At 45.1% G+C, this 20794-nt stretch overlaps 1 protein-coding gene across 3 annotated transcripts in view; it reads right to left on the bottom strand.

The window, feature by feature from the left end:
- Positions 1-20794, bottom strand: part of NELL1 (neural EGFL like 1) — a 765989-nt gene that overhangs the window by 576075 nt on the left and 169120 nt on the right. For all 3 annotated transcript variants that reach the window (XM_036258486.1, XM_036258484.1, XM_036258485.1), the window contains 2 exons: positions 20546-20648; positions 4035-4108 (listed from right to left, as the gene is read on the bottom strand). In XM_036258486.1, the coding sequence (XP_036114379.1) occupies positions 4035-4108; positions 20546-20648 (177 nt within the window). The remainder of the gene's footprint in view (positions 1-4034; positions 4109-20545; positions 20649-20794) is intronic.

Here is a 20794-nt window from a genome sequence, read left to right as displayed (position 1 = left end):
GTGGGACCTCTTTCATCAGTTCTGCGCACCCATCCCCCAGCTTCTGAATGCTTTGCTGCCCATAGCTTGTCCCTGCCACCCTCAGAGGGTTGCCCTAGGGCACCGGAGCCTCTGTGCCCATGCGGAGAGCCAGAGTTACCTAGAAGTTCTACATCTCCCAAGGCCCAAAGCTAGTGACTAACAGGCATGGAGGTTCTTCACCTGGAGGAGAGACAATAGCTGGAGTATAATTTACACTCCAGATCCCCCAGAGGGATCCAGGTCTGTCTGGACTTGTACCTACACTCTCCCCTGCTCGGTTTCTTGCCCTTCCCTCTCCTGCATCCCCCATACCCGTACTGCTTTCTCCTGGGAGTTACCATAATGAATCACTTGTACTGAAAAGCTCAGGGTCCGCTTCTGGGTGAAGCCAACCGAAGCCAAGAAGATCAGTTTCATTCTTACTATCAAACATCAAAGTATGAACAGAGATTATCTCTAGGTAATGAGATTCTGGAGTGATTTCCATTTTCTTCCTCATGCTTTTTCTCTATATTCCAAATTTCATATCTAGTGTATCTATTTGCTTTTGTAAAGAGAAAAAAGAATATTAAAAATGCTAGAGAAGACTTTTTCAAATAATCACTATGAAAGGTTCTTTTCAAATAAAAAGGGCTTGCTTCGCTGATTAAATCAGTCAACAATTGTAATCAACCTTTAACATATTTGATGAGTAAGATCAACCCAAATGTTTAAATAGAGACAAACCCCTTTGCATGAATTTGAAAATAATGTGAACTGTGATCACAGTTAGCTAAGTGCTAACAAATCCAAATAGGCTACCCACATAATTAGGCACAAACCTTTTTTAACTTTATTTTCAAAACTATCTCCAGTAAGACATATCTAATGATTAACATTTTTTAATCCTCCTGATTACAGTATGTTATTTTATGACCCCTGGAGCTCTATGGTGGTGGCAAAATAGAATTCCTCTGTCTTTCTTATTCAGAGCGACCATCTCCATGTCATTGGTCAAATATAAATACTTTTTAAGCAACTAATCACTGTGCTTCTACCTGAAGTTCTAATAACATATAAAATACACATCTCTAAGTAAAAAAAAAAAAAGTGTTGCTGGCCAAAAGAAACATTGCAGGGTGTCAATAATTGGACAAAATTGAGCAAGATGGCGAGGAGATATTATTCATCTTGATTTTTAAAAAATAATGTATTAACTTCTGGGGAAACTTGGTGAAAGTATTTGAAACAAGAGTTTGTTCTTTGTTTCACTGGTGTTGCGAAGCTTTCAGATGATCCCAGGAAAATGAAAATGGACGGATCTCCAGGCAGCTTCTTGTCAACTGGGGATATGCATTTGAATCTCAGATCACAGAAAATTATTTGAGTAATTATTTGCTCAATTCTCTCAAGGACAGTACCAACGCAGGGCCATTTTGAATGCCTAGGAGAGAGGTTAATTTATTACATACAACAGGTGCCACGGGGCGTTGGGGCTTCAGTCTTGAGACAGGCTGCCAAGGAAAGACCTGAGGCCCTCTGCTCCTGTACCCATCACCCTCTCTCCCTGCTGACATCTATCAAACGTGCCCCACGGCGCTTCTGCAGCCTTTTATGAAGGCTACCCTTTACCAAGGCAATCGATGAGCCACTGGCTGACCAGTCTGAACCTAGATGGATTAAAAAGTGATCATTCAATCCTTCTGAATTTACTCTTTTAAAATTCCGAAATGAGAATTATTTCCCAATACGTCTAACACTACGAAGAGTGGCAGTAGGGAGGCTGAAAGACAAATGACACAGGTTCAGGTCCCAGTCAGTTCACTTGCTCACTCTGTGATTGAGCTCCTCTGCCTCAGTTTCCTCATCTGTAAAATGGGGATAAAATAGGACCTACTTCATTGTGTTAGGGCGTTTATATGAAGTAACATGTTTAAAACATTTTAGTGTCTAGAAAATGCTAAGTCATCAAGGAATGTTAAATACTATTGTCAATGACCCTTCTCTTTATATACAAACTAAATGTTTAGTAAATAACTATAGAAAAACAGCAAATGAAAAATTAATGACTTTTAAAAGAGAATGAAATTATGCACACACACATACACACATACACACGCACACTTGTACAAAGAGAATTACCTATCTGTCCCCACTTCTTTCTAACTTGTAAAAATATAGCAAAAGACAAAAACAATAAAAGATGAACCAAAGCATGTAGGTCACCTATAATGTGCCAATAATGCTGGTAAGTGCTATTCCAATAATCTGGCCTTTAAATCCATGCCAGTATCTTCTAGATGTCTCAAATGGTGTTTGCCCTGATCCTCTCTGATGATAAGAGAGATCAAATCATAACTGTCACCTCACTGCTTCTGTTCAAAAAGCAAAAGGGGTCACCAGCTGACACTGGGGTCATCAGCAGAGTGGGTAAATTGCCTTTAGTCATCCCAGCTTTCTCAGAAGTAGAAGAAAAAAGGAGGGGTTTTAGAATCCAAATCGTTTTCCCTCCCCTCTAAGAGAAACAATTTATGGAGAACATGACATGTGTCTTAGTCAGGAGCGACATGTACGGTCCTGTGAAATAGTAAGAACAGCTCACATTTATTGAGGACTTACTTCTGCCAAGCTCTTCACATGCTTCATCTCACTGGATCTGCCCAGCATCCCTCTGTGGTAATGTGCCAGCCCCGGACCGTAGACCACCCACCAGCTCCCCCATCCCAGGCCCAGGGGCTTGCCTGGTTGGTGGACAGATCACAGAACCCTGCTGTCACACCATCCCTAGTGTGCCACAGCCTCGGGAGCCCCTGCACACAGCACCCCCTGACCCAGAGCCCACCACACCCGCATTCCCACCAGGCGGTCTGGACCCGTGGACTCTCTGGCATTCCCAGGGACAGCGAGAAGGAGTGAATGGGAACTACCACTGGGACACTCACAGGAGTTTACTCCTGGGGTGGGTTCCGAGCAATGAGAGACAGGAAACTGGGAAGAACCTTCCCTCCACCCGAGTCCCCCAAAAAGAACTGGATTCAAGCTTCCCGAGAGGTTCTGCAGGTCTCCAATGCCTCGTTCTCCCCTGTCCTTTCTTTCCCCAGCACATGAAATAAAGCAGGTACAAACAGAGCAAAGATGGCTTGTTCTGAGACACAGTGGCTCTGGTCAGCGTCTCTGTCAATGCCCCACACAAAAGCAGCCATGCGTCACTGTGGGCCTGTGGCTGCCCTCGCGCACCGCCCCGCGCTGGCTCTCCCTTTCCTCCCTTCCCCCGCCTATCACGCTGACATCCCTGGGACCACACCTCACCAGGTAACTGCGGGGCAGCTCCCACACTTTATCCAGCACGTGGTTCAAACACCACCTCCCCAGAGAGGCCCTCCCAGACCCTCCATCCCCTCCACAAAGCTCTCTGTCCCTTCAGCCTGGTTTATATCGTTTCCAGAATTGGCATCATATTGGATGTGTATTTGTTTATTTCCTTGCTGCCTGTCTCCTCCACCAGACCGCCAGTGCTATAAAGACAGGATTTTATTTGTTCACTGTTGTACAATCCTGGTATGTATCAGCGGCCCAGTGCATGTTTGTTGAATGATTATTGGATGAGATCTACGGTTCTACACACTTTCATTCAAGAAACACATGGGAGGAGGCAGGCAGGAGACAGAGACATTTTCTAATGCTGTATCAGATACTTGGGAGTAAAGTGCCATTGTCCACAGCTGCCATTACAGACTGATTCCTACACAACTCCAACCCTTCCCCGGGGCACGTGCCAACCCGCCTGACTCGCAGCAACTGCTCTCTCCCTTCCCCCTCCCACGTCCTTCCCTTAGCAGCTTTTCCCAAGGCTACCTGGCCCACAGCAGACCACAAGCTAACCACACGATGACAGTGGCTGGACTGCAGTGCACACAGAGTCCTTCTCAGGGACACACTCAGCCCAACATGCTGCCCTCAGAAACCCTGTCTCACGCCCACGTGTCTACCCAAAATTCTCCACAGATGACAGGGACCCTAAGATTGAAACTTACTCGGCACTCCCGACAGCTCTTGGTTAAAATCCGCTGGCCTTCTGCAAGCACTTTCCCTCCATAGATACATTTTGCTGTAATAAAACAGAAAAATGGGTCAGACCGTCATGCCATGCAACAACATAACCTCAGAGGTGCCATCAAACTCCAATAGATTCCACAGAACATAGATTCTCTGATTCTAAGCCATACAAATCTTTTTGTCTAGAGTAAGACCTGGGAATAGTGTGGGGATAACTGTTGAATCCCCCAGTCAGACCATCATCATAATTATGTTTGTCATGAGTCCTTCACACCAAGGATATACGACGGTTTCAACGCTATGGTTGCAGAAGGAGCTAGAGAGTGAGCCGATGTGGTTAGACGTTAAAACAAAGACGTGGTTATTGTCTCCAGAGAGCACAATAGCAGCAGCTTTGATTCAGACACTCCAGCTCTAAGACAAATGACTAGGCGAACGGGAACTCATATGCATTGCATTCATCAGAACCTCCGCCACAAGGCAGAAAGATGCCGCTTTTCCCTTGTGATCATGCAAAGTGCACGTCCTTAGCCGATCTGTTCCCGAGAAGCTCAGAGACAACTGAGAAATATAGGCCAAGCCAGTCAAGTGTTTTATCAATGCACTGAAGAGACTGCCTTTGGAAAGGTGGGCTTAGCAGGCTAACAGGGACACGGAGCAAGGAGACAGGCCTTGTAGAACAGTTAAACGAGGAGCATAGACTGAACTCCCACCACTCAATTCAGATTCCACCAGGACTCAGTCCTGTCTCAACCTGCTGACCCACTTTTAAGCAAGTGCAGAATACGTTCATTTGCTGTGCCCCTCATGCGCCTCCACCAAATCCTCGCTCCCTCTCCTGCCCAGGTGAGGCGCTTCCAGCCCTCGTCCTTGGGAGACGCGGACGTGAAGTCGTGCACTCTAAGAGATCCCTACACCCATCACTGTTTGCTTTATGAAAATCACCTCACCTCTCAGAGCCTCCATTTCTATAACTGTTTAATCAGGTTGATTGAATGTGACCGTTTCCTAGTTCTACAATGTTATGACCCTCGTGGCAGGTTCAAGTATGTAGGGACCTTAGCGATCAACTTGCCCAACTGCCTCTCATGAGCGCAGAAAGAGGAAAGCCCAGAGGCACTGGTTCCCTTAACACACTGCGGTGTGCTACCCAGATGCCCCTCTGCGTCCAAACAACACGCACCTGCAGTTGCAGGCACAGTGGACAACCGGCAGCTCTCAGCTAAATACTGACCTCCGACTTGCCCTTGGCTGAAGGGAGCCACCTGCCCAGAATCTAGTTCCCTTCAGCCAATGAGCAGCTGATGACGGTAGCACAAAGTCCAGGCCCGGCCCCTGGTCCCAGCTGGGGATGACTCTGAAAGGTCTTTCCAGCTCCAGCAATCCCTGTAGGAATGACTGAGACACCTGCCGTCATGGCTCTGCAGCTCAGCCTCTCCCCCTGCCCATTCCTGCGTCCTCCTCTATCGCACGCAGCAGCTTTGATTCAGACACTGACAAAATTCCCTAGTAAAGTACGAATCTCCATTGCAGAGTTTCCCCTCAGAACCTGACCTGCTGCAAAGCACAACCCACTCAAATCTGTCCCACTCTAGCGTCCACTGTCAGGGAATGGTCCCCGTACCCACCCAGCACCACACCCACTGCCTAGTGTCCTTCTACCGGCCCTTTTACTCAACTCCCTGTCCAATCAGTACCCACATCCTAGCGAGGTTCCCTCCTTAAGTTTCTCCCGTCAACCTACTTTCCTCCCCACCACCTGCCCACAGACTTTGTTCAGGTCATCATCATCCCTCCAGTTTAACGCTCTGGAACTTCCTAACTCAGCTTCTGTGCCCTGGTCTCGATCTTTATCCAGTCCTTCCCCATACAAAAGTCAGACCTTTTTTTTTTTTTTTTTAGTGCAAAGATGAAGGCCCGCTTTAAAATCATAATGGATCACGAATGCCCTCAATAGAGTCTGAATTCCTTAATTCAGCACTCAAGGTCATCCGTGTGCCTTCTCTTGATCTCGCAAGCTTCGTAGCTCACCAGCTCCTATGCATCCCATACCCTCCCAAGCACCCACGCTTACACGTGTGCTCCAGCCAGGCCTCCTCTCTCGCTCCTGGGATTTGCACACACTGTTCTCTCCTCCAGGAAGACTCAGCCTCAGGCACCTTCACTGGCAACCACCCCTCCTATATACCCATAGTTTCAACGTAGGTCTGACTGCCCCCAAGAAGCGGTTCTTGCCTTTTAACACTGGTGCAATGCCCTCACTGTGCGCTTCTGTGGTTCTCTGGATCCACCCCTAACACAGCACACAGCACATTTTACTTCAGTGGCCCAGCTGATCACGCATTTCCCCTGCTAACTGGAATCATCCTGAAGGTGTAGGCTGTGTCTATTCATAATTTCACCTCCAGCCCCAAGCCCGGTGCCTGTTTGGGCTTACTGTTAGCAACAATAAATAATGTTCGAATTAATGAGCCTCTAGCGGGTAGTAGAAGCCAGTCAAATTTCCTGATTCCCCGATAAGAGTTCTTCCTGTTATTCAAGGCAATTTTTTAAATTTATTTTTATTTTTCAATTACAGTTTACATTCAATAGTCTTCTTTATGAGCTTCAGATGTACAGCCGAGTGGTCTCCCCGCTGCTTTAAGTACCCGCTGGCCGCACACATACCCATCCCGATATCACTGGCTGTACTCCCTAGGCTGCAATCCGCATCTCTGTACCACTTACACCGGTCACCAAGGGTTTCGGAACAAAAACTGCAACGATGGCAATAAAAAAGTAGAGAGTCCATATAATTTTCTGGATAGGCCCCTTACTCCCCTCATTATAGATAGATGGATAGACAGATGGACAGACAGATACCTGTCTAAATATATATGGAGATATGCAGATATGTAGATATATAAATATGTATATATATCTGTGATCATCTTTTATGCCTCAGTTTTCTAGACAGATCATGGCTCCCTGGTCCTAATGATGATGTGAGGTCCCCAGTTTACCTGCACGAGGAAACCACACCTCCCAAGGCCTGGAATCTCTGTCCAGTGAGCTCCCACACGCCCAGCACCGCTGCCGCCCACGAGCAAGATGGCTGGCTCCAGAGGGACGGTTCTGCTGCCCACCCTGTCGAGCGTGCCCTCTGCTTCTTGGCCCAGGCTGAGGCAAAGAAATCGACTTTTCTCCCTCCTTTCCCCTTGCCACCCCACCATGGTCTGAGCACACTTGCTCCCCTGTCTTAGGACACATGCCCGATTCCTGTCTCCCTCTGACAGACTCAACCCAAGACTATCTGGAGATGAGACTGCCTTCAGGTTTACATTCACAATACACCCGGGGACTCATCCAGCCCTCAAGTCCACCAGTCTGGTATGAAAAGTACATGTCCACCGAACTTTATGTCTTCCTGTGGCCGCGAGCTTTGGGAGCGGAGAATGAAACATGACGCTGCCTCCTCGGCCACGGGCGCTTTGGCACCGGTGGGGGCGAGTCCACGGTTAAGATATCAAGTATTGATGACATTACCTAAGGGCAGCTTTCGGAATCACCACTGGAGGTCACAAGACTGTCGCCTACTTTTTACCTACCCTACTTCTCTGACAGTGCCCCCCCCCTCCCCCGCCACTGCCCTCCGTGTGCCTATCATCAGGCCTCATCATCCAACCGCCTGATCTGCAGCCAAAAGGCTGATTTTTGATCAGAGGAAATTCAAGCATAAGGTGAGTCAGGCTCCAGTGCCTTTGGCTGGGGCATTGGGGACTCCTCTCCAAAGCGCTCGGCATGAGTCAAAATGTAAATGGCTACCTGCAGCCCTTCAGGTCACACTGGGGACATGCAAACGAGGGTACTTCACAGTGTCCGACCACGAAATGGAAACTCGGCACCAGCACACACTGCCCCGTGATGCTCAGAAACAAACGTACTGAGGTTTTGAGAAACAGGCACACTGTTGTATCTTTCTGCTCCCACAGACATCTGGCCCTTCCAATGAGAACCGGGTTTCTCTGGTGCGATGGTTGGACAGTCCTGCCATTTGGCTGCCTGTTGAGTAACGACTGACAGGTACACCTTAGCAGTCCTGTCAGATGTGGTCATGGGGTCGCTCTGTCTTTGTCTAGGTCTTTGTACCCTGCACCTACTCCAGCCATGGCACTCAGCAGCTTAGAATATCAACACCAGCACTCAGTGTGACAGTTTAAAGGAGAGTGGCAGATCAGGCTGGCGGGACACACCCGGATCCTTCCTCCCTCGGTGAGCTCAGTCACAGAGCTGGCTTCAGGGACCATGTCCACCAGCCACAGTGGTGTCCCTGTTAACACCTGTGCTGCAAGCATTTCACCACAAACGTTTTCACCACCTAACTGGCCAGTGGCAATTTTGCCATAAAAGAAAATAACTTTCTGATAGTTAGATTTCATTTCTCCGTTGACAAATCAACCCCCTTCAGCTGACCTAATGTATTTAAGCTGGTTGTCCATTGTATTGCATTTCTCCACGGACAAAGTTCTCACAGTTCTCCCATCTTTATATCGTATAAATCTTAGCCAGAATACCTCCTATACTAGAAAATGATAAAATACCAGTTTTTGAAAGTCCTTTGGTGATACCTGCCACCCATCAAAACCAAAAGTTTACTAAGCTATAGCAAGTAGAAAAAAGGCAGTTACTAATTTGCAACAGTCTTGGAGAGTGTCAATCATCAATTCTTTAATTGGAAAAGGATACCTCTCTTAATGAAAGAAGAAATTTCAAGGGGAAAAAAAACCAAAAACCCACAATGCTGAAAGTGGAAACAAATCAACAAGCAAAACAAAACCTGAAATATCACATTATGAACAAAAGACTTCCAAGACTATGTATGTTCATTTTTTGCAATGAAGCCTTTTTAATTTTGTTACTAATTTTCCATGTTGCATTATGTCCTCTGTAATGTCCCTTATTTTTCATCCTTTTATCTTTTATAGCAAAATTGCCTTTCAGCTATTACACAGCGAAAATGCTTGCAGCAAACACACTCGCAGCCAAGATGTTTATGGGGAAACTACCGAGAACCCTCTGTGCAAGACGCCCACATCAAACTGCTTGTTCCTCGGGCATCTCCAGCTCAGACACACCAGACAGAATGTAGTGCTCCCTGAACTGCTTCTTCCACCTGCCGTACTTCTGTTAATCACACTACGAGTCCCCCACCAGCTCCTGTTCAAAATCTGACAACGTGTCCCCTACAGACCGTCTGTCCTTGATTGATTTGTCTCATGCAAAAATGCTTATGGAGTACCTACTGTGCGCCAGCCTTCTAGCTACCACTCACATCCATCCCCCTCTTCCCTTCTCCCCAGGCAGCACCATACCTGCCAGCCTCACCACCTCCACTGGAATTCGCCTGAATCCCACCCCCACCGCCTCCAGCTCTCCCAATGCAGCAGCCTTTGTAAAAGCACTTCTTCGAGCCCTGGCCGGTTTGGCTCAGCGGTTAGAGCGTCAGCCACGGTCCAGAGAGACACGGGTTCGGTTCCCACTAAGGGCATGTACCTCAGTTGCAGTTTGTCCCCAGCCCTGGTTGGTCATGCAGGTGGTAGCCACTCAATGTGTCCCTTTTACATCAATGTTTCTCTCTCTCTCTCTCTCTCTCTCCCTCCCACTCTATCTGAACAAAATATGGAAAAATGTCCTCAGGTGAGGATAAAAAAAATAAAAATAAATAAAAGCACTTCTTTGATTATGCCACAATCCTGCTTTAAAATCTTGCTTTTCAGTACCAAAACCAATGCTGTGTTGACCCCATGGTTTTGCACGATTCCCTGCAGCAGGTGTGTTCTTATCCACCTTGTCCACATAGCAAACTCCTATTCATTTGTCAACACCCTCAGCTAGTACTGCCCCTGTGAAGTCTTCCTAACATACATGTACACATGCACACTTGCACACATACACGTTTCTGATGGAGTCACCCTCTCCCTTCCTTGTGCATGTTACACAGAACTCTGCTGTAGCGAGAGGGGGCCTGCATCCCCCTGGACAGCAGCGGGGAGGAGACAGGTTAAGAACATCAGATCGGGAGCCAGACTACCTGGGTTTTATTTTGGCTCCCCCAAGGCTGAGAGATCTTGGACAAGTTGCTTCACTTCTGTAAAATAGGGTGAACAGCGGGGCCTACAACTTCAGGGTGTCGAAAAAAATTAAATGGATTAAACACATAAAACGGCTTAACACAATCCTGGCCGGTTTGTCTCAGCACACAGAGCCTCAGCCCGCAGATCCAAGGGTCACAGACTTGTTTCCTGGTCAGGGGCACGTACCTGGGTTGCAGCTCCTCGCTCTGGCCCTGGCTGGGATTTGCAGGCGGCAACCAATCCATGTGTCTCTCTCACATCAATGTTTTTCTCTCTCTCCCTTTTTTCTATGAAAAACATCAGTGGAAAAATATCCTCAGATGAGGATTAACAAAAACAAACCAAGAGGATGAACAGTGCTGGACAAGACAAAAGCGGGTGCCCTTCCACCGGGAGGTGCGGACGTCACAGGAGAGAAGCCGCAGTAAGGACGGCCATGCACGCTGAATGGATGCCCTCCTCACCCATCCCCCGCCGCCTCTGCCGCTTCGTTTCTACTGACCCATAAGAACCCCTGTGATCAGACAGACCACCTCCCCTCCCTCTGCCGCCTCTTTCCTGTGCCCTTTTGCATAGTTCAAGATTCTCTCTCTTTCTTCCTCAAATCTCTGACAGTTCTCCAAACTGCCTACCCAAAAAATACCGACACCAGGACGCCACGGCCTGGAGATTCTGCTTTCCTGGGCCGAAGCGGGGCCCTGGGAATCTGCAACTGCAGAAGTGCACCGGGTGACTCAGTGTGCCGCCAGGTATGTCCCCCAACAAAGGTGTGAGGAAGGAAACTCCCACACCGCTTCCTGGACTGTGTGCCCACAGCTAAGGAATCCAGAAGGCTCTCACGTTTTCCCTGATGCCTCCCAGAGAGAGGAACATTCCAGTGTCAGGACCTGATACCTCCACTATCAAAATCTCCTTGCTTTTGAAGAGGGCCTTTTGTTCAGAACAGGACAAAGTGGATTTTCAGGCAATGAACTGAGACATGCACACTTAGACAAAGTCCTCTCCTGCGTCCAAGCAGACGCCACCTTTGGTAAGTGCTGCAGCTCCAGCAGCCACAGCAAGGACACGAACACTTGTTCGCACTCAAACAATGTGCTTTTGCACACGGCTCCTATTGCCTGAGCCAGATCAATACCTTTCTGCAGAGTCCCCAGAATACCGCCCCCACCCAAACCCAGAGAGCAGCTTAGGACACCTGATCTGAAAGGGACAACAAACATAAATGTGTCTTCGACGTGAAGGTATTTGAAAACTTACAGAAATTCTCCAGACTAGTGTTAGAACTCTCCTCTCCTCCACCCTGCTGATCACCCTGCCGTTGTCATCTTCTAGAAGGTGAGAAAGAGCTAGCATGGCTCCGCGTCCTCTGGGGAGCACGCCAGGCCTACCCCCAGGTCCTGCGGGTCTATGCGAACAGCGCCCCAACCACAGGCCTCCAGAGCCGCACTTACAGTTCTGGACACCGCCCGTCACGCTGTGACTTGGAGGTGAGCCCTGAAGCAGAGGCTGTCCCACCACAGCCCCAGTGCAGAGAAATGAAAGCCTCTCAATGACCAGAGGTGCCTTGTGGCATTTCTTCTTAATTTTTTTTTTTTTTATAATCCTCACCCAAGGATAGTTTTCCATTTATCTTCAGATAGAGTGGTAGGAAGGAAGAGAAGGACAGAGAGAGAAACATCGACATGAGAAAGACACATTGACGGGTTTCCTCCCGCACGATCCTGACACCGGGACCAAACTGCCACCCAGACACGTGCCCTTGACTGGAATCGAACCCGCAATTCATTAGTCCACAGGCCCACGCTCTAACCGCTGAGAAAAACCAGTCAGGGCTCTTTTTAATTATTTTAAGTGGTGGTCTTCATAAATTATTTGTGTCAACGTTTGATTAAACTATAAACATGTCAAACTGCCCATGGGAGCTGCTGAGAAAATGGGTGCTGCCGAGATAAAACACTGCAAATTCCCAAGGCAAAAACACACACTCAGCCTGTGCGCTGGCTTCATGGTAAAACCGAGTAAGTTAACAAACGATTTTTTTTTAACTTAAAACTCTCCAATAAATTAGAATAAAAATGACTACCCCATACGCTTCCAGTGAGCGAACAGTTCGATGACATGTATCGTTTGAAAACAGCAGACTTTGGCTCAGTAATTCTGCTCTAGAGAATTCTACCTTAAGAAAATATAAAATACAAAAATGTCCTTTCTATACAGAACACACTGTTAAATAGTAATTCATCGGAGTGGAAGGTTGGAAACAACCGAAATACCCAACAACTGGGGAATGACTAAGTCAGGCACCGCCAATAATGGGAGCTTGTTGAAATGAGGCTTACACGGATTTTGTAAAGCATAGGCACACATTTGAGTGACAATGGTAAGTCAACAAACTAGAATAAAAATATCTGCACAATAAGATCTCAACTGCCTGGCTGGTTTGGCTCAGTGGTTAGAGCGTCAGCCCGGGACCAAAGAGTCACGGGTTCAATTCCAGCCAAGGGCATACACCTCTTTAGTTAGACCCCGGCCCTGGTCAGGGTTATGAGGGAGGCAACCAGTTGTTGTGTCTTTCTCACACTGATGTCTCTCTCTCTCTCTCTCCCCCTCCCTCCCTCTCTCCCTCCCCCTCCCACTATATCTGAAGGTAAAGTAGAAAAATATCCTCGGGTAAGTATTAAAAAAAAAAAAAAAAAAATCTCGGGGGGAGGGAAAAATGGCGGCGGAGTGAACGGAGCTACACAGACCGTCTCCCAGAACCAAACTGGAATTACAACTATAACACAGACAAATCGACGGGAAAAACCAACAGAAAAGCAGCTTGCGAGGACCATACAACGAGGGACACTGACTCCATCCCGGTAGGCTTGCGAAGGCGCGAGATGGGCTGGGAGCGCACGGTCGGCAGCTCGGCAGCGGCCTTAGCTATAAGCGGCGCCCGCGGGTTACACTCCCAGGCGGCCCCACAGCGCAGCCGGGACTGAGGCTAAAACAGCCACAGCCACTCACCTTGGGCTCCGGCGGAGGGAGGGCGGACTGGACTGGAACTGTGTCGGGACACTCGGGGTTTGGAGGGCTCTCGGAGCTTTGGCTGAGTGCAGCCACTCAGGACGGTGGCCACATTGCTTCTTCCCAGGGCTCTGAGAGAGGCAGCAGCCCCTCCCTCGGAGATCCAACCCCACCCTGTGGGCCATTGAAGTGTTAATTGAGGCTCACTAAGGACCAGCATCTGCCCCACCCTCGTGAAAGCCCCTTGGCTGAGCACCAGAGGGAGTTTTTCAATCAACTGACAACCCAAAACTCATCAATTAACCTAGACTGCTAGCTTCCAGGCAAAAAGCTAGAGGATAACAGTACGTTTCCTGGGCTGGCAACTTTAACCAGGAAAGTAAGACTTGACAGTGGTGTTCAACGCGGGTCCTCCCTCGCTCATCTAAACACAGGAGAGGGAGCCACAAACAGCAGAACACCAACACCCACAGGGAGAACTTGACAGGCTCCAAAGCCCAGAGTGATAGCTAAAATGGTGAAACACAGAAACAGAAGCCAAATGAAAGAGCAAACCACCTCCACCGAAGATGAGATCAATGTGGAGCAATTAGGCATGTTAACAGAGCTAGAATTCAGAGCCATGATCTTGAGGAAGCTGAACAGCATGAGTAAGGACATAGAGACACTGAAAATAAGCCAAATGGAAATTAAAAACCAACAAGAAGAGATAAAAAATGACATATCCGAAATGAAAAACACATTGGAAGGTTTAAAAAGCAGAGTAGGGGAAGCTGAGGACCGGATCAGCGAATTAGAAGACAGGGTAGAAAAAATCAACCAATCAGAAAAACAAAAGGAAAAAACTATTAAAAAACAGGAAGACAGCTTAAGAGAACTATGGGACAACTGGAAACGTAATAATATTCGCATCATAGGAGTCCCCGAAGAAGAAGAAAAGGAGCAAGGGATAGAGAATATATTCAAAAAAATAGTGAGAGAAAACTTCCCTAATTTGGTGAAGGAAGAAGGCATTCAAGTTCAAGAAGCACAGAGAGTCCCAAGTAAGAAGAACCCAAACAGGCCCACACCAAGACACATAGTAATTAAAATGCCACAAATTAAAGACAAAGAGAGAATCCTAAAAGCAGCAAGAGATAAGCAACAGGTTACCTACAAAGGGAACCCCATAAGGCTCTCAGCTGACTTCTCACAAGAAACACTACAGGCCAGAAGGGAATGGCATGAAGTAATCAAAGTCATGAAAAACAAGAATCTGAATCCAAGACTACTCTACCCAGCAAGGCTATCATTCAAAATAGAAGATCAAATAAAGAGCTTCCCAGACAAAAAAAAGCTAAGGGAATACATTAGCACCAAACCAGCACTGCAAGAAATGTTAAAAGGACTGCTGTAATTAGCAGTAGAAATGGGAACAAAAATAGAACCACACTAAACAAAAATGGCAATAAATAAGTACATATCAATAATCACCTTAAACGTAAATGGACTGAATGCTCCCATAAAGAGACACAGAGTAGCTGATTGGATAAGAAAGCATGACTCATCTATATGTTGTTTACAAGAGACCCATCTCTCAACAAAAGACTCACATAGGTTGAAAGTGAAGGGATGGAAAAAAATTTTCCAAGCAAATGGAAAGCAAAAAAAAGCTGGGGTAGCAATTCTCATATCTGATAAAATAGATTTCAAAATGAAGACCATAACTAGAGACAAAGACGGCCACTACATAATATTGAAAGGATCTATCCAACAGGAAGATATAACCTTGATAAACATATATGCACCCAATATAGGAGCACCAAAATATATTAAAAATCTTCTGGAGGACTTCCAAGGAGAAATCGACAACAATACAATCATAGCTGGGGACTTCAACACCCCGTTGACAGCACTGGATAGATCCTCTAGGCAAAAAATTAGCAAGGAAACAGAGACTCTAAATGAAGCACTAGACCAAATGGATTTAATAGATATCTACAGAGAATTACACCCCAAAACTACAGAATACACATTCTTCTCAAGTGCACATGGGACATTCTCAAAGATAGACCACATGATAGGACACAAACTAAATCTCTACAAGTTCAAGAAGATTGAAATCATATCAAGCATCTTCTCAGATCACAATGGCATGAAACTAGAAATCAACTGCAACAAGAACATGCAAAGACATTTCAACACATGGAGGCTAAATAGCATGTTATTAAACAATGAATGGGTCACCGAGGAGATCAAGGAAGAAATCAAAAACTTCCTGGAAACCAATGAAAATGAACACACAACAACACAAAATCTATGGGATGCAGCGAAAGCAGTTCTGAGAGGGAAGTTCATAGCACTACAGGCCTACCTCAAAAAACAAGAAAAATTTCTAATTGACTGTCTAACCTCACAACTTAAAGAATTAGAAAGCAAACAAAAAGAAAACCCCAGAGCAAGTAGAAGGAAGGAAATAGTAAAGATCAGAGCAGAAATAAATGACATAGAGACCAAAAAAACAATTCAAAGGATCAATGAAACAAAGAGCTGGTTTTTCGAAAAGATAAACAAGATTGATGGACCCTTAGCTAGACTCACCAAGAAACAAAGAGAGAGAACCCAAATACACAAAATCAGAAATGAAAGAGGAGAAGTAACAACCAACACCACGGAAATACAAAAGATCGTTAACAACTACTATGAACAACTATATGGCAACAAATTCGACAATCTCAGCGAAATGGACAAATTTCTAGAAACACACAGTCTCCCAAAACTATTCCCGGAAGAGATAGAAAACTTGAACAGACCAATAACAACTAAGGAAATTGAAGAGGTAATCAAGACTCTCCCAGCAAACAAAAGCCCAGGCCCAGATGGTTTCACGGGGGAGTTTTACCGAACATTCAAAAAAGAACTAACACCCATTCTCCTCAAACTATTTCAAAAAATTCAAGAAGAAGGAAGACTTCCAAACACGTTCTATGAGGCCAGCATAATTCTAATTCCAAAACCAGAAAAAGACACTACGAAGAAAGAAAACTACAGGCCAATATCCCTGATGAACATAGATGCCAAAATCCTGAACAAAATACTAGCAAATCGGATCCAGAAATACATCAAAAAAATTATTCACCATGACCAAGTGGGATTCATTCCAGGGATGCAAGGCTGGTACAATATTCGCAAATCAATAAACGTGATACACCACATAAACAAAATGAAGAATAAAAACCACATGATCATATCAATAGATGCTGAAAAAGCATTCGACAAAATCCAGCATCCATTTCTGATAAAAACGCTCAGCAATGTAGGAATAGAGGGATCATATCTCGACATAATAAAGGCCATATATGAAAGACCTACAGCCAACATCATACTCAATGGACAGAAACTAAAAACATTTCCATTAAGAACAGGAACAAGACAGGGATGTCCACTTTCGCCACTCTTGTTTAACATTGTACTGGAAGTCTTAGCCACAGCAATCAGACATGAAGAAAAAATAAAAGGGATCCAAATTGGAAAGGAGGAAGTGAAACTGTCATTATTTGCAGATGACATGATATTGTACATAGAAAACCCTAAAGACTCCATCAAAAATCTATTAGACTTAATAAATGAATTTGGCAAAGTAGCAGGATACAAAATTAACGTCAAGAAATCGACGGCATTCTTGTACATCAATGATGAACTCACAGAAAGAGAAACTGAAAAAACAATCCCATTTACCATCGCTCCAAAAAAATTACGATACCTAGGAATAAACTTAACCAAAGAAGTAAAGGATCTATTTGCAGAAAACTACAGGTCATTGAAAAAAGAAATAGAGGAAGATATAAAAAAGTGGAAGAACATACCCTGTTCATGGATTGGAAGAATTAACATAATTAAAATGTCCATACTACCCAAAGCAATCTATAGATTCAATGCAATCCCCATCAAAATACCAACGACATATTTCATAGAACTAGAACAAATACTTCAAAAGTTCATATGGAACCAAAAAAGACCCCGAATAGCCACAGCAATCTTGAAAAAGAAGAACAAAGTTGGAGGGATCACATTACCAGATATCAGGTTATACTACAAAGCGACTGTAACCAAAACAGCCTGGTACTGGCACAAGAACAGGCATATAGACCAGTGGAACAGAACTGAAAACCCAGAAATGGACCCAAGGCAATACGCTCAATTAATATTTGACAAAGGTGGCAAGAGCATACAGTGGAGTAAAGACAGCCTCTTTAATAAATGGTGTTGGGAAAATTGGACAGCTACATGCAAAAAAATGAAACTCGACCATCAACTTACACCATACACAAAAATAAACTCAAAATGGATAAAAGACTTAAATGTGACCCGTGAATCCATAAAAATTCTAGAAGAAAATGTAGGCAAAAAAATTTCGGACATCATACGGAGCAGAATTTTCACTGATACATCACCTAAGGCAACAGAAATAAAGGAGAAAATGAACACATGGGACTACATCAAACTAAAAAGCTTCTGCACAGCAAAAGAAACGATCATCAAAATGGAAAGGCAACCCACTGTATGGGAGAACATCATTGCCAATGATGTATCAGATAAGGGGTTAATTTCCAATATATACAGAGAGCTCACACAACTCCACAAAAGGAAGACAAAGAACCCAATTAAAAAATGGGCAGAGGAGCTGAATAGACACCTCTCCAAACAGGACATACAAATGGCCAAGAGACATATGAAGAAATGCTCAACATCACTAATCATCCGAGAGATGCAAATTAAAACAACAATGAGGTATCACCTCACACCTGTCAGAATGGCCGCCATCAACAAATCATCAAACAACAAGTGTTGGCGAGGGTGTGGAGAAAAGGGAACTCTAATACACTGCTGGTGGGAATGCAGACTGGTGCAGCCGCTATGGAAAACAATATGGTGCTACCTCAAAAAATTAAAAATTGAACTTCCATTTGACCCAGTGATCCCACTGCTGGGAATATACCCTAAGAAGCCTGAAACACCAATCAGGAAGAATATATGTACCCCCATGTTCATAGCAGCACTATTTACAATAGCTAAGATCTGGAAACAGCCCAAGTGTCCACCAGTAGACGAATGGATCAAAAAGCTGTGGTACATATACACAATGGAGTACTATGCAGCGGTAAGAAAGAAAGATCTCTTATCCTTTGAGACGACATGGAGGGACCTGGAAAGTATTATCCTAAGTGAAAGAAGCCAAGCAGAAAAAGACAAATACCACATGATCTCACTTATATACGGAATATAATGAACATAACAGTCTGAGGAATACAGTAGACCCAGACACATGGAAGTAGGGCACAGACTGACATCCCTCAGAAGAGGGGATGGGGGGTGGGGGGGTGGGAAGAGATAAACCACAGAACTTATATGCATGTATGCATGACCAATGGACATGGACAACTAAGCCGGGGACAGGGTGGAGGGGGTGGGGTGGGGGGTGCCAATGGGGTAAAAAGGTAAAATATCTGTAACAAAAAAAATAAATAAAAATTCATAAAAAAAAATAAAATAAAATAAAAAAAAATAAAATATGGTTAAAATGTTAAAAAAAAAAAAAAAAAAAAAAATCTCAACTGTACATAGAGTAAAATTTGAAAATAATTAAATCCACTAAAATGTCAAGACTATTTCTAAGTAGTGGTATTATGGGTGGTTTTAAAAAAAAAAAAAATGCCCATAATACCACTTTTTGAAAATCAAAAGGTTAAAACACAAAACAGCTACCCCATGTCCAAACAATAACTTATAAGAGATAGCATTCACGATCCGTCCCAGGGAACTCAAAGTGATGGATTTAAAATGTCTCACATTTATAAAATACAAATTCCCCATTGTTTTTTAACTTCTTCCTCGGCTGGCTGTTATACAAAATACCAGAATTGGGGGAAATATCTGCACCTATTCCACCCTGGCATCAGACTGGAGTCCCAGCGTCTGGGCACCTGAGCTATCTATATGGCCAGATGTGACTTCCAACGCTAGAACAGAAACAAGAAAGTTTCTTTCTTTTTTTTTGAAAACTCCAAGTACAATCTCCTGAGTACTAGGTGTGCTGTGCCAGCCATGAGAAAAAGGGAATATTTAAAAATTTCCTTTTGAAAGTGCTCAACAGAGGTTGGGGCAGGAGGACCAGCCCCGCTCTGCCCACCCCCACCGTCATTAGGGGGCATGCTGTAGGGTGCCTCATTCTAGCCCACACTCTCCTTTTCTGCAGAAGACCATATGGTGTGATGAGAGACTATGGGCTATGTAGTCAGACAGAACTAGTTTTACATCTCACCTTTGACATCCCTGGTCTTGTGACCTGGATAAGTAAATTTCCCTCAGTCTAAGATTCCTACAAAACAGAGATAATATGATATTCACCCCTCCCAAAAAAAAGGTGAGGACTCAGTAAGCTAAGAGAATGCAAGCACCTAGCATAGTAACTGGCACATAACAAGCATTCTGCACAACAGCTTTTACTCGCTGTGTGTCCCTAGGTTCACTTCACCAGTTCACTTGAAATAGTGCCCTTTGCAATACAGAGGGAAAAGGATTCTTAAATCACTCTCTAGCTGGGACAGGCCATCTTTGAGGGGAATTGTTTTAGTATTGTAACTGAAGTTTGTCCTGAAATTCCCAACAGAAACCTGTTAATACCAGGAAATCTGGCCAAGACTCAGAAGGCCGAAACACTGAATTAAGCCTTTAACTTCATCATTCGAGGTAAAGGGAACCAAACATTTGGAGCTTCGAATGACTTTAGAGAATGACTCCACCCATTATCAGTTGTTTGACCTTGTACAAGTGACTTAATCCCTGTGAACACCAGTTCCTTCTACAGAGGATGAGAAGAAGAAAAGTAATTAGGGTTGATGTGAGAATTTTTTTTTAAATAGCCTATGTGCCACCCTGACTGGTTTGGCTCACCAGTTAGAGCATCAACCCTCAGACCCAAGGGTCACAGGTTTGATTCCCTGTCGAGGGCAAGTACCTGGGTTGCAGGTTCCATCCCTGGCACTGGGGCACTGGTCAGGGTCATGCAGGAGTCAACCAATCGACGTGTCTCTCTCACATCGATGTTTCTCTCTCTCTCCCTTCCTTCCACTCTATCAAAAAAAATCAATGGAAAAATATTCTCGGGTGAGGATTAACCACCACAACAACAAAATAGCCTATGTGAAGTGTCTACCACATCACAAGTGATTAAAACACAGCAGCTCTTCTTAATAAACCATTCCTTTACTATCACATCAACTACCGGTGCTTCATTTCTTCAATGTTAATCAGTTGGCACCTAAAATACAGCTGGAAAAAATCAATCTCAAAGCACAGAGGGCCACTGTGACCCTGTGAGTACTTACGTCGGCAGACCTTACAGCACTGGCCAGCGATGTGCACGGGGAGGGAGTCTGGGGAGCAGTTGAGAGGGGGACAGGACATCCTTCGGCATTCCACAGCACCACTCTGCGGAAGGGGACAGGGAGAGGACGCTCAGGAGTGCGTTAGAAGTTCCCCCTGTGGAAAAAGCTCATCCCAGCAACCTCCTCAGGGAAACAGAAGCCGTGTGAGGAATTCCCAGTCCGCCCCAGAATCGCAAATAAAATATTTTC

Source organism: Molossus molossus, unplaced genomic scaffold (genome assembly GCF_014108415.1).
Source record: "Molossus molossus isolate mMolMol1 unplaced genomic scaffold, mMolMol1.p scaffold_m16_p_13, whole genome shotgun sequence".
Taxonomy (NCBI): domain Eukaryota; kingdom Metazoa; phylum Chordata; class Mammalia; order Chiroptera; family Molossidae; genus Molossus; species Molossus molossus.
Note: the sequence above shows the minus strand (reverse complement) of the source record. Positions and strands in the feature narration are given on the sequence as shown.